This window comes from Arvicola amphibius, chromosome 15, assembly GCF_903992535.2.
Source record: "Arvicola amphibius chromosome 15, mArvAmp1.2, whole genome shotgun sequence".
NCBI lineage: Eukaryota > Metazoa > Chordata > Mammalia > Rodentia > Cricetidae > Arvicola > Arvicola amphibius.
Window position 1 is genome coordinate 38,386,466 of NC_052061.1, and position 14,892 is coordinate 38,401,357.

The following is a 14,892-nucleotide window of genomic DNA, read 5'->3' on the forward strand; positions in this document are numbered from 1 at the left end:
CTGGGTGTGTGGTGCACGACTTTAATCCCAGAGTTTAGGAGGCAGAGGCAGGAAGATCTCTGAGTTCAAGGGATGAGGAGGCAGCAAGAAGCACCTCCACCTGAGACCTTTACCTGTTCTGCCTCCAGGATTCTCATTATTATTATTATTATTATTATTATTATTATTATTATTATTATTATTATTATTTGCTGATATCTCGGTGGGAGGTGGGAACCTCCAATTGCCGGGCACCGCGCCCCCGTGTCTGCGCTCTGTGCGCTGGCACCCAGTTTGCGAGATTCGGGCAAGGGGCTGGAGGTTAGAAAACACAGACACACACAGACACAGACAGAGAGACAGCAACACAGGTCATCCTTGAATTCCCCAAGAATGCCCCCTTTATTGTGTTCAGGGGCAGCTTATATAGAGATAGCCACGCCCCAGCCAAACCCACCAGAAACCACTCTCCTGCCATCAGGAACTCTTGAAGGTCTCGTGCTCAGAGCAGCTGTAGGCACTCAGATCAGAAATTGAGGATCTGGGGTCTCACTGCTCCCAACATCTATTATTAATTTTTTCATCTATTTTACACACCAACCACAGTTCCCCTTCCTCCTCCCTCCCCCACCTCCTGTCCACCCCCTCCATTCTCTCCTTCTAGGATTCTCTTAGCGGATGGACAGCTCTGACTCTCGTGGTTGCCCTCTGGCCCTCACATGAGCACCTGGCGCCCCCCCCCCCATGAATAATGTAATTTAAAGAGCTTAAAATGCTTGGGCATCAGAAGATATTTGGGTCGCTGACAATGGGTACCATCAAGGGCACAGAAGGATTTCTGATACAGGACATGTGAATAAAACAGAACAGTTTAACTGAAAGCAGTTGCTAAAGACTCAGGCCAGCATTGTCAGCATGTAGTAGTCCAGATCTCCTATCCTCAGATTGGAAAAGAAATTTGGAAGTTATTAATATTAAATTCAGCAAGGAATTATTTTTTATTTTATTTTATTTTTTGGTTTTTCGAGACAGGGTTTCCCTGTAGTTTCTAGAGCCTGTCCTGGAACTAGCTCTTGTAGACCAGGCTGGCCTCGAACTCAGAGATCCGCCTGCTTCTGCCTCCCGAGTGCTGGGATTAAAGGCGTGCGCCACCACCGCCCGGCAAGGAATTATTTTTTAGAAAACCACGTGTCTTGCTTAGGGAGGTATTAAGTTATACAGCCGTTGTTTCAAGATGTTCAAAGTGAAGTAGGGCTGCGTAAGCAGTGGCCGTACAGCATAACGGATTTTAAAAAGTAGTACCCAGTCAGTGCAGAGGTTATCTGGCTGAGTCACACCTTATAGATTTGTTGTGATACATTCTTTTTTTCTCTACCAACTGATTTGTTTGTTTGTTTGTTTGTTTTTCGAGACAGGGTTTCTCTGTGTCGCTTTGGAACCTGTCCTGGCACCAGCTCTGTAGACCAGGCTGGTCTCGAACTCACAGAGATCAGCCTGTCTCAGACTCCTGAGTGCAGGGATTAAAGGCGTGTGCCACCACCTCCCGGCTCCAACTGATTTTCAATCATGTGGATAGCTACAGGGTTTGCTTTTAAAAGCAAAGAAGGCTCTATGAAGTGTGTCCTGAGTCAGGTGACCTCAGGTGTCCCTCAAATTAAATCACGCTAGCAATCCCAGGCAGGGCAAACGGCGCAGTTGCACATGCGCGCATAGTCTGCAGTGACGGATTGTGCCCGCAAGGGGGCGCCGCTAAATCGCAGAGGCGGTTCCTCTAGTCCGAAGCGGACAGCCTTGAACACGTAGGGAAACGACGCAGGCTCCTTGCGCCTGCGCGGTCTGTCCACGGCAGCCAGCATGGCGCCTGTGGAGCACGTTGTAGCTGACGCCGGGGCTTTCTTGAGGGATGCGCCGCTGCAGGTACAGGAGATTCCGCCGAGGGGCGCGGGGCCTGGGCTCGAGACCCCCCCCAGGGGTGCGCGTGGGGTCAGGCGGGTGTGATAACGGGGCCTGTCTGTCCGCAGGACATAGGCAAAAACATCTACACCATCCGGGAGGTGGTCAGAGAAATTCGGGACAAGGCCACGCGCAGGCGGCTGGCAGTGCTGCCCTACGAGCTGCGGTTCAAGGAGCCCTTCCCGGAGTATGTGCGGCTGGGTGAGTGTCTCAGTCCAGCCCTGTCGGGAGAGCTGGGCCGAGTGGAGACAGATCTCCGCAGTGCCGGTAGAGCCTGTTTTAAAGTTCAGCCCGCTTTTAAGACCGTAGATCTGTGGTCCTATCTGCAGGGTGATTCTAGCCTCAGTTAAGAAAACGGCATACAGCTGCCTGGGTGGTGTAATCTCAGCACTGGGGAGTCAGAGGCTTGGGATCACGGGTCCTGCCTTGGCCAGCCTGAGCTAGATAGTGAGACTCAGCCTTACTGAAAATAAAAGATGAACCCAGTGTGTAGTCACATGGTTTTAGTCCAAGCCCTCTGGAGTCAGGTTCCAAGCCAACCAGGGTAGATAGTGAGCTCTCATCTTCAAAGATAAACAATAAATTTTAAGAAGAAAAAGGGATATGTTTAGGTCTTGCATTGAGTCTGAAAGAAAACAGTAGGTTAGGGATTGTTACTGAGGGCGTGGTGGACATACTGTTGCCTGCTTTGCTAGTTTGTGATTTCTGTAGTTTTCACCAACTTGACAGTGATGGGACCTTTGCCAAGTGGCTTCAACTTAAGGTATTATTTCATTTCCAAAATACTAGTAATATTTCATAGGACGTGATTGAGGACGAAATGAATCCACATGGTGCACATGCCTCCATACAAGCTAAACATTCACAGGTATAAACAAAAGTAAATGATTTTTGTTGTTTTCGTTTTTTTCCAATGAGGGTTTCACTGGCTGTCTTAGAACTCACTATATAGACCGGGCTGGCCTCACACTCAGATCTACCTGCCTCTGTTCCCAAGTTTTGGAGTCAAAGGAGTTTGCCATCTCTGACCACCAAATTTAATAATTTTTAACAACAACAACAACAAAAAAAAGTACTGAGAAATTTGCTGGTTGCCCTGGTAGACTTGGTAATACGACCCCCACCCCCGACAGAGTCTCATTATGTACTTCCAGGTGACCTGGAACTCACCACATAAACCAGGCTGGCCTTGAACTCGGAGTTGCCTAACATCTGCTTCCCACTTCCTAGTATTAAAGGGATGTACCACGATAGGGCTGGAGAGATGGCTCAGCAGTTAAGATCACAGACAGTTCTTCTAAAGAACCCAGGTTCAATTCCCATCACCTATATCTCAGCTCAAAACCATCTGACCAGGAATCTGACCCATCTTCTGAACTTAAAGGGCTCTAGAAACACACATGGTGCACAGATGTGCACAAATACATATAAAAATCACTTGTAAGCACAAAAATAAAGAAGTGCATCACCACACCTGGCTATTAGTACAATTTTTTCCTTTCTCTCTCTTTTTTTTTTTTTTTTTTGAGACAGGGTTTCTCAGTGTAACAGCCCTGGCTGTCCTGGAACTAGCTCTTGTAGACCAGGCTGGCTTCAAACTCACAGAGATCCGCCTGTCTCTTCCTTTCGCTTGCTGGGATTAAAGGCGTGTGCCAGCACTGCCTGGCTATTAGTACAATTTTTATAGAAAATGTTAGCAGTGTGTTTATTGTTACTTATGCCATTGTTACCAGAAAACGTTCAATGAGAAAATTTTACTGTGTTTATTGTCACTGTCTCAAACACCTCAGTAACCTTCACTTTGAATGAAGTAAAGGTGTGCAGTTCTTAAAATCTTTGTAAAACCGTCCATTATTGGACAGAACCTTCTTTGGGTTTTATCATAGACCATGATTACAGTTAACCTTCTGTTTTATTTTGAAATCCAATCATCTCTTCTTACTTAGAGCTAAGAATGAAAAGGCACATGCCTTTAATCCCAGCATTTGGGAGGCAGCAGCAGGCAGATCTCAGTTAGTTCAAGGCCAGCCTGGTCTACAAGCAAGTTCTAGGACAGCCAGGACTGTTACACAGATAAACCCATCTTAAAAAACAAAAGAGGCTTCTAAGAATGCCAAAGCCTCAGTGAGGAGCACTTATGGACAAGTTCTGTGTTAACTTGGATTTTTTATTTATTTATTTATTTATTGATATTATCCTTGATCCTATTCCTTGATCCAGTGGATGAGTGTTGCTTCCTAGCGAGTGGCTTCGTAGTGGTAAACACAGACTTTTCAATCACAAGGAGGGAAAGGACAGAAAATAGTTGTTGCAGTTCTTATGCAGTGCTATGCTGATTCTCTTGTTTTCGTTTGGTTCTTTGGTTAAATTGGTGGTGATGCTTTGAAACAGGGTCTCAGTAGCATGGCTTGGCCCTGAACTTTTATAAGGCTAAGGATGACTTAGTTGACTATCCTGTCCTCGTCTCCTGAGTGCTAAGATAACAGGAGTGAGCCACGACTTCCAGATGGGGTATTGAGTCTAAGTTCTTTGAAGAATAATTGTGCATGTGACATGGTTCAAATAAGGTGAGAGGATTGGTTTCCTTTCCATCAAGTAGATCCTAGGGTCAAACTCAGGTGCTAGATTCACTGTCAAGCGCCTTTACTAGGCCATCTCTATATGGTTTTGTTTTGTTTTATGTGCATAAGTGGTTTGCCTGCATGTATGTTTGTGCACCACGTGTAGGCAGAGTTTTTGGTGAGACAGCTGCCTTCTAAATAACCACACAGAGCCTTAATATTATAAATGCTCGGCCGATAGCTTAGGCTTGTCTCCAGCCAACTCTTACAACTTAAATTAGCTCATTTCTTTTCATCTGTGTGCTATCCTGACGCTCGTTGACCTCATCTATGAACTTTCCATGTTTCTTCTTCAGCATCTGCCCTGACTCCTCTGACTCTGCCCTTCTTCCCAGCATTCTCTCTTCCCCTAAATCCTGCCTAGCCATTGGCCAGTCAGCTTTTTATTAACAATGAGAGCAACACATTTTCACAGCAACCATATGTCTGCCTCAGAGGCAGAAGAAGGCATCAGACCGTCTGGAACTGGAGTTAGACATTTGTGAGCCACCATGTGGATGCTGAGAATTTAACCTGGGTCCCTTAGAAGAGCAGCTAGTGCTCTTAACTTCTGAGCCATCTCTCCAGCCCCTACATATGATTTTTTGATACTGTGATTATCCAAGGATCTGTCAGTCTTTCCCTTAACTAAAGTTGGAACTCTCTTGTTTTCTTGCAGTGACAGAGTTTTCCAAGAAAACTGGAGACTATCCCAGCCTCTCTGCTATAGATATCCAAGTGTTGGCTCTGACTTACCAATTAGAAGCAGAAGTTGTTGGGGTATCTCATCTCAAACAAGAACCAGAAAAGGTAAATCTGGGGGACTGGGTTGTTTGGTTTGGTTTTTAAATTTGTGTGTATGTGTGTATCTGTGAGTGTGTGCACTTTTGGGGTGATGGAGAGGGTGCCTCTGGGCTCTGAAGAGAGCGTCACATTCCTTGGCATGGAATTAAGGTGTTTACCAGCCACTTAACCTGCAGCACACACGGGTGCTAGGATTGCACTCTAGTCCTTTTTTTTTTTTTTTTTTGGTTTTTCGAGACAGGGTTTCCCTGTAGTTTCTAGAGCCTGTCCTGGAGCTAGCTCTTGTAGACCAGGCTGGCCTCGAACTCACAGAGATCTGCCTGCCTCTGCCTCCCGAGTGCTGGGATTAAAGGCGTGCGCCACCACCGCCCGGCCACGCACTCTAGTCCTTGATTGAGCACTAGTTGCTCCTAACCACTGAGCCGTGTCTCCCGCCCGGGTTTGTTTCTTAGTTCTTAGTACTTCTTATTCTGGGAACTGTCGTCCATGAAAGAGGGAAGAGTGTGAGAGCCTCAGTGTCCCTACCGTGATTCACCTGTGCAGTTAGCATAGATGATCTGTTCGTTTCCATAGAGCCACAGTCAGGAGATTATCTGCTGTTTCAGGGATGTGTAGTTTTTCCCGTGTCTCTTTATTAAATACTCTTAAGATAAAAACAAAACCTCAGAGGGCTAGAGCCTGTATAACCCGGTGACCTGTGTCTGAGCCAATTTTAAAAAGGTGGATGCAAATCTTGTAATAGGAGGAGAGACAGGAGAACTGGTAGGAAGCTCAATTTTACAGTGCAGCAGCAGAAACAAGAGAGACCCTTCTGAAACAAAACCAAGGCAGAAGGAGAAAGCGGGTCCCAGAAAGTTTGTGCTCCGACCTCTAAGACATGGGGTCTCACTGTGTTGTCTATTCTGGGCCTGAACCCTTTTTTTGTTTTTGTTTTGAGACAGGATCTCACTATATAGCCTTGGTTGTCCTAGAACGCAACAGAGATCTGCCTTCCTCTGCCTCTCAGAGCACTGGGATTGCAGACATGTGCTACCACGCCTACCTAGTTCTTGACTTTTTTTTTGTTGTGTTTATTTTGTGTGTGCATGTGTGTGTGTGAGCATACCATGACCTGCTTGAGGGCTCAAAGGGCAACCTATAGGTTTGGTTTTCTCCCTCCACTGCCTGGGCTCTTTTATCAGCCCAGCCATCTTTCTATTCATAAATAAATTAATCTTAAAAATAATGATAACCTGGACTGGGGATGTTGTTCCCTTGGTAGAGTGCTTGCCTCATATGCTGAGCCCTGGATTCCGTCCCTAGCAGTGTGTTGGGAGTGGAAGTTCACTTGTCCTGTAATCCCAGTATTCTGAAGGTGAAGGCAGGAGGATCAGAAGTTCAGGGTAGATTGGTGTGTGTAAGGGTGAACCTGGGCTAAATTAGACCTGCTTCAAACATAAAAAATAACCTCAGAGCCAGCCAGTGGTAGCACACACCTTTAATCCCAGTAATCGGGAGGCAGAGGCAGGCAGATATCTGTGAGTTCAAGGCCAGCCTGGTCTACAAGAACTAGTTCCAAGAGAGGAACCAAAGCTTCAGAGCTACCCTATATCAAAAAACAAAACAAAACATCAGAGTATCATTGGACTTATATAACATTATTATGGGCTCCTAATGTCACCAAATATCTAATCAGTATTCACACTTTCCCATTCTGTAAGTATTTATTAATTGTTTGTTTAGGTGAAAATCCAAATGAAGTTTATATATTATATTTAATAAATTTAGCAGATGTATTTATCTTTTTTTTTTGAAACAGAATTTCTGTAGCCCAGGTTAGCATGGAACTTGCTATATAACCAAGAAAGACTTTGAACTCTGGATTGTTTTTTAAGCTTCATTTAAAAAAGAAAAACAAAAAGTGGTATTTTTGTGTGTGTTAAGAGTGTTTTGGGGCTGGAGAGATGGCTCAGAGGTTAAGAGCATTGCCTGCTTTTCCAAAGGTCCTGAGTTCAATTCCCAGCAACCACTTGGTGGCTCACAACCATCTGTAATGGGATCTGGTGCCCTCTACTGGCCTGCAGGCATATACACAGATAGAATATTGTATACATAATAAATAAATAAATATTAAAAAAAGAGTGTTTTGCCTACATGTTCAGTTTGCCTGTGTGTATGTATGTTCTCCATGTCCGTACACAGTGCCCATGGAATTCAGAAGAGGCTTTAGGCGACCTTGGAACTGGAGTTACAGGTGGTCATGAACAACCATGTGGGTGCTGGCAAACAAACTTGGGCCCTCAGCAAGAGCGGTTAGTGGTCTTTATTCAGCCATCTCCAGCTCTGGCCTTGAACTCTTGATCCTCCTGCCTATACTTCCCTAGTGCTAGGATAATAGCTGGGCTCCTGTTCTAACACTATTCAGAGCTACCCTCTCTTGTTTTTCAGCTAAGTTTAGCGGCCTCCAGTTTAAAAGCCTAAAACAAAACAGACACATTTTCTTCCTTTTTTGTTTATCTTATTTTGTTTCTGTGTCAAAAGTCTTAGAATGGCTGTATCCATTGCTCTGTCGGTAGAATGTTGTATATCGTGTGCTCAGGGCCTCTAGGTTTCATCCCCAGCACCTCATAATCAGGCAATGTGCTGTAGGCCTGTGCCTTCAGAGGTAGAGCCAGGAAGATGAGAAGTTCGAGTCATCCGTAGTGAGTTCAGGACCAGCCTGGACTAAGTGAACCATCTCTAAAAGCTTTAGAGCACTGCATGCTTTGACAGCGATTCAGCTACATGGCGTTTAGCCTGCAGCTCTCACCATAGAATGCTCGCAAGTGCCACAGTACATACCTCACAGGGTTTTGTGTTCTGGTACAAACACCCTAAGAGCGTTTAATGATGGTGTCAGGATGTCTGAGTGTTGTAATTTGTCTGTATATTTTTGTGACTTCTAGCATTTTATTCAATAACTAGGAAGAGAGATCTGATTTTTGTTTTAATTAGCCTTAATGTTGTATTTTCAAACAGCCCTTTCTCAGTGCTGACTTTTTTTTTTTTTTTTTAAGGTTACAGTGAGCTCTTCGATTCAGCACCCCGAAACTCCTCTGCACATTTCTGGTTTCCATCTGCCCTCCAAGGTAATGCTTCAGGAACTTGATCCTTGGGTTCTTTTTTACAGCATGCCATAGATCTTGCTAACAAAGCAAGTTGACCTGGGCCAGAAGCATATTTCTCTAGTCATTCCAAGACCCAGCTGCATAAAGAGTAGTTTCACTTATAAACTTCTCGATTTTCATGTTTTTAAATTATTTTGCTCCCTGGAAGAGTGCTTTCCTGGTATATGTAAGGCCCAGGGTTCATTCCCCTGCACTGAAAACTGATGTTTCATTTAATCTCAGCCTAAACCCTCACATGGAACAGTGGATTATGGCCACCCAGCTGATGGGCCTGAGGACCTGGAATTCAGCTCCTTCCTGTTCTGGAGGAACCCTCTGCCTAACATTGATCATGAACTGCAGGAGCTGCTGGTAAGGCCCTGGCTTGTAGTCTCCTAATGACATCAGAGCCTATAAGAGTCCTGAACCTGGGAGCTTGTCTATTGGTTTTTCAGATTGACAGGAGGGAAGAGGAGGACGAGGACAAGGAGAATGAATCTGAAGACAGTGATGACGATGGCGGGGGGTGGATAACCCCCAACAACATCAAGCAGATCCAGCAGGAGTTGGAGCAGTGTGACATCCCGAAGGACGTGCGGGTTGGGTGTGTGACCACAGACTTCGCCATGCAGGTGGGTGGCGGAGACCCGGGCCAGTGCTGTGGGGTGAGAGGTGCGGAGCCTCTGCAAACCTGGCTGATGGTTCACTTTGTTTGAGGAGAGCCCATCACACAGTGACAATAGACACAGGGATTCACTAATTTTTTTTAAATATTTAGGGTTCAGGGTGGTGGTGGTGCATATCTTTAATTCCAGCACTCGAGAGGCAGAGGCAGGTGGATCTCTGAGTTCAAGACCAGCCTGGTCTACAGATTTCCAGAACAGATTTCAAAGCTACACAGAGAAACCCTGTGTTGAAAACAAACAAACAAAAAGAATATTTAGGTACTGGAGAGGTGGCACAGTGGTCAAGAGCACTGGCTGCTCTTCCAGAGGACCTGGGTTCAATTCCCAGCACCCACAGCACAGCTCACAATCTGATACCCTCTTCTGATCTACAGAAAAAGTAAGCAGGGCTTAGCGGCCCAAAAATGAAAACATTTTGCCCAAGAGAAAAAAGAATGTCTTTTTTGAAAGGCTTTGCCAGTGAACTCAGGCTCTGTTCTTGCAATTTCCCAGTAACCCAGGTCCCTGTTTTCCCAGCCAGGCCTCTCATGTGTTCCCTTAGCATAGTCAGTGATTATAAACCAAACGAGAAAGTTGGATTTCCATAACTGTACAAAATTATTGCCAAATTGATATTAAAGAAGTTGGTTTCGGTCCTTGATTAACTTGTTGGTTGCAGAATGTTCTGCTTCAGATGGGGCTGCACGTGCTGGCGGTGAACGGCATGCTGATCCGAGAGGCCCGGAGCTACATCTTACGCTGTCATGGCTGCTTCAAGTACGTGCTGAGGGTCTGGACCTGCTGATGGCTCCTCAGAAGGGAACCCTTTCCTTCCATCTCGGTGTTCCCTGTGCTCCACCTGCTGTCTCCACCACACTGAAATCCCTGGGGCAGGTTACAGTGACCTGTCTTTCCACACACATCTCTGAGGAGCCTAGAGTTAAGGATGTGGCTTCTGGGACAGAGGTCACTGTCCTCCAATGACATGCCCTGGGCTATGTAGAAGGAGAGAGGTCTGGGATTTGCTCCCAAGTGTCATAGGGTAGAGATGAAACACAGTAGCTGTGAGCTGAGAGTCAAGCTGGGTGATGGGTACGTGGGGATTGTTTGTCGGGGCTGCTTTATGTCTGAACCCAGAGTGCACGGTTCACATCTAGATGCCTTCTTTCAGTGATGTGCAGGTATTAACAGTTAGCTGCCTTCTTAGTTCTTTAAAGTGGTCTTTAAATGGAAAGATTTGCTGTAAGGAATTGGGAGCAGAGGTCACAGGGACTTAGCAGGGTATTTGGCACACAGGAGATGCTCCCTCTGATGGACTACGGTCAGCTGGCTGACCACTCCCTTCTATTTCCTATTTTGTATTCTGTGGAGCGCGGGTGTTCTGTGGACAGGACATGGGGCTGGTTGCTGTGGAAATATGTTCCCAGGACTTATGGGCAGGCTCATGGCCTTTCTGTATCTGTGCGCTGAGTCTGCGGACGTCTTCTAGGTCACCTGGCAGAGCCCAGCTCTGCAGAGGCCTGGTGTGGGACGGTGCTGAAGCACTGGGGTGTTTTACTGGGCCTGAAGGACTCTTGATGAGATTCCGCTAAGGAAGGCAGCGGCCCTTGGCTGCATCTCCCTTTATAATGAGGCTAGCAGCTTTTGTTTGGAACATGGGCCTAACAAAATTTAGCTTTTTCTGCATTTCCTGTCATTTCCTACTGTGAGGCTGGTGGTATGGTCTCCTGCCCACGGTGCCCATTTGCAGCTCTTTCTTTTGTGTCTTCCAGGACGACATCAGACATGAACCGAGTATTCTGTGGGCATTGTGGGAACAGGACCCTGAAGAAAGTGGCAGTAACTGTCAATGACGACGGTACCTTGCACATGCATTTCTCCCGGAACCCCAAGGTGCTGAACCCTCGAGGCCTCCGGGTAGGTGGCATTTCCCCCTGATAACTTCAGAATCAAATGACCAAGGAGAACTGGGCAGAGTGATGCACTCTGGATCCCAGCACTGGGGTGGAGGCAGGAAGAGCAAGAGTTCAAGGCCAGCCTTGGCTGCTACCCAGTTTCAGAAGACCAGAGGACAAAAGGAGAGCCAACTAGTCACCCCACTGGTGGAATCGGGAGCCCGTGGTCTCAGTGTACAGACAGGAAGAAAGGGTGTGAAACAAGACACCTGTGTGTTTCACCCCCCACCTTTTTTTGAAAAAATGATTTACTTATTTTATTACGTGTACGGTCTGCCGGCAGACCAGAAGAGGGCACCAGATTTCTTTATAGATGGCTGGGAGCCACCATGTGGTGGCTTGGAATTGCAGCCAGTGCTCTTAACCTGAGCCAATTCTCCAGCCTCCCACCTGTGTATTTCCTGAGGCTTTGGAGAAGGAGAAATAAGCAGTGATTCTGGGCAGTGAGTGCTCTGTGTGGCCACTTGACTTGGGGAAGGCAGAGCTAAGCCAGGGTTACCTGGAACACAGTAGAGGGCAGATTTGTACAGGAGTTTAAAGGGTGCTTAAAAGAGCTCCATGAAGCAGAGGAAGGTGAACACAGGAGAGTCCTGGGTTTGTGTGAATGGATCAAGAAAGAAGAAGAGCCAACTATAGTGCTCGTGCCTGTAATTCTGGCATTCGAGGAGCGGAGGCAGGAGACTTTCTACAGGGTTGGAGGCCCATATGGCTACAGAGTAAAACTCTGTCTCCAAAAGATGGAGGGAACACTGGAGCTGTGTGAGCGGGGTCCCTGTCCTGACAGCATTTTCTCTTACTGCAGTACTCGTTGCCCGCTCCCAAAGGGGGCAAATACGCCGTCAACCCCCATCTGACCGAGGATCAGCGCTTCCCCCAGCTGCGACTCTCCCACAAGGCCAGGCAGAAGACCAATGTGTTTGCCCCTGACTACATAGCTGGTGTGTCTCCCTTTGCGGAAAATGACATCTCCAGCCGCTCAGCCACCCTGCAGGTCCGGGACAGCACCTTAGGAGCTGGACGGAGACGCTTAAACCCCAATGCTTCCAGAAAGAAGTTTGTAAAGAAAAGGTGATATTGTGAGCCCTGCAGGCAAACAGACTGCAGCTGGCTGCTGGGGATGCCTGGAGTACCATCCCCGGTGTCTGGTCTGCAGACCAGCTACAGACACAGGCCTGGCTTCTCTGGACTGCCTGAGACTGCGCTGTGTGGGGCTGCAGTGCAACGTGGCTGCGCTGCCTGTCAGCATCCAGACCCCAGGCTCGGCCTTCCTTGAAGGAGAAGGAAGGGTGCCCTGGAGCAAACATTGAGCTCAAAGGAGAACTATCCAAAATGGTAATCTTTTTCTAATAAAACTGATGGCCTTCTCAGGTGTGTTTAAATTCTCGTATCCTGATGTGGGAGAGTCTTCTGTTTGTGTTGATTTCATTGGTTAATAAAGAAACTGCCTTGGCCCATTTGATAGGCCAGCCTTAGGTGGGTGGAGTAGACAACAGAATGCTGGGAAGAAGGGAAGTTAGACAGCCGCCATGCCTCTCCTCTCTGAGTCAGATGCCATGGAGCCAGCTGCCAGGTCAGACATGCTGAATCTTTCCCGGTAAGCCACCACAAACACAGATTACTAAATATGGGTTAATCAAGATGTGAGAGTTAGCCAGTAAGAGGCTAGAGCTAATGGGTCAAGCAGTGTTTAAAAGAATACAATTTGTGTGTTGTTATTTCGGGTGTAAAGCTAGCCATGTGGGAGCCGGGCGGGACGAAGAGCAGGCCTGCTCGTCTCATCATTATAGTATCCTTGGTGGACATGGATGCAAACATGACATATGTCTGAGAACCAACCATATAGATTATTTTTTGCTTGAATTATAAGTATTCTACAATAAAATTTTTAACTTTTTTTTTTTCACCCAAAACAAAAAAGCTCTTCATCCAGATCATGAATCCACATCTGACTAACATTTGCTGTCTTTCTACATCCAACTGTAAAGTGTGTGTCTTCCTGGGGAAAGGATGGTCACTTACAGAACTACAGTGTATTAATCAAGCTCAGAAGAGTCCTTCTATTAAAGGATAGTTCATTTACATCAACTGCTTATTCTTACAGCGCCCAGTACTCCTTCACACAGTTACCAAGTACTTCACGGCATGGAGGAGATGATGCCAATGTCGGCTTTATGTGACTTGACCATATTATCACTAGATAGACCGAGATGTCAGTTTAGTGTGTGCGTACATGCATCAAAACAGTGCCTGCACCTGTAGGGATTTTGAGAGACCACTGAGCCCGCAGAGCCAGCTGAGGGGCCGATACCCACAGGGAACCTAGCATACAGGAGGAAGCAGCATCTAGAACTCAGGGCATGTCACACCCTGCTTCCCCACTTCACCTACCTCCACTGACATACAGAAAATAGCACTCAGAGGCAGAGGCTAGCCTGGTCTACAGAGTGAGGTTCAGGACAGACACGGCTACACAGAGAAACCCCGCCTCTAAAGACAGCTCTAGCTACTCTTCCAGAGAAGGCTCATTTGATCCTAGCACCAACACTGGGGCTCACAACTGCCTAACTTCTGTTCCTGGGACCTGACCCCTCTTCTGGTCTCTGGGCACTAGGCACGCACGTGGTACATGGATATACATACGGGTAATAAACAAGATACTTTATTTCTTTTTTTATTATTAAGCTCTACATTTTTCTTTGCTCCCCTCCCCACTTCAACCCTCCCCCAAGGTCCCCATGCTCCCAATTTACTCAGGAGATCTTGGCTTTTTCTACTTTCTATTTCCCATGTAGATTAGATCTATGTAAGTCTCTCTTAGTGTCCTCATTGTTGTCTAAGTTCTCTGGGATTGTGGTTTGTAGGCTGGCTTTTTTTTTTGCTTAATGTTTAAAAACACCTATGAGTGAGTACATGTGATAATTGTCTTTCTGTGTCTGGATTACCTCACTCAAAATGTTTTCTAGTTCAATCCATTTTCTTGCAAAATTCAAGCTGTCGTTATTTTTTTCTGCTGTGTAGTACTCCATTGTGTAAATGTACCACATTTTCCTTGTCCATTTCTTCAGTTGAGGGGCATTTAGGTTGTTTCCAGGTTCTGGCTATGACAAAGCTGCTATGAACATAGTTGAGCACATGTCCTTGTGGCACGTTTGAGCGTCCTTTGGGTATATACTCAAAAGTGCTATTGCGCTGGGTCTTGAGGAAGGTTGTTTCCTAATTTTCTGAGAAATCGTCATGCTGGCATCCAAAGGGGTTGTACCAGTTTGCATTTCCACCAGCAATGGAGAACTGTTCCCTTTTCCCCAGAACCTATCCAGCATAAGTTGTCATCAGTGTTTTTGATCTTGGCCATTCTTTCAGGTGTAAGATGAAATCTCAGAGTTGTTTTGATTTGCATTTCTCTGATGACTAGGGATGTTGAACATTTCCTTAAGTGTCTTTCAGCCATTTTAGATTCCTCTGTTGATAGTTCTCTGTTTAGGTCTGTACTCCATTTTTTTTAAAATTGAATTATGTGTTCTTTTGGTGTCTGATTTCTTGAGTTCTTTGTATATTTTGGAGATCAGACCTCTGTCTGATGTGGGGTTAGTGAAGATCTTTTCTCATTCTGTAGGCTGACATTTTGTCTTGTTGATCATGTCCTTTGCTTTACAGAAGCTTTTCAGTTCAGGAGGTCCCATTTATTAATTGTTTTTCTCAGTGTCTGTGCTGCTGGGGTTCTATTTAGGAAGTGGTTCCCTGTGCCAATGTGTTCAAGAATACACAAGATTTTTAAAGTTTGTGTGTGTGTGTGTGTAGTGCGTATATGTAC

General features: G+C 46.1%; 1 protein-coding gene across 1 annotated transcript; it reads left to right on the forward strand.

Moving 5' to 3' along the window:
- The first annotated feature begins 1,787 nt into the window (after nt 1-1,787).
- On the forward strand, nt 1,788-12,468 carry Nob1 (NIN1 (RPN12) binding protein 1 homolog). The gene is made up of 9 exons (XM_038312846.1): nt 1,788-1,896; nt 2,001-2,133; nt 5,212-5,342; nt 8,372-8,443; nt 8,705-8,833; nt 8,917-9,093; nt 9,806-9,903; nt 10,899-11,043; nt 11,884-12,468. The coding sequence occupies exons 1-9, from the start codon at nt 1,834-1,836 to the stop codon at nt 12,151-12,153; spliced, it is 1,218 nt and encodes a 405-aa protein (XP_038168774.1). The 5' UTR covers nt 1,788-1,833; the 3' UTR covers nt 12,154-12,468.
- Nucleotides 12,469-14,892: the final 2,424 nt, after the last annotated feature.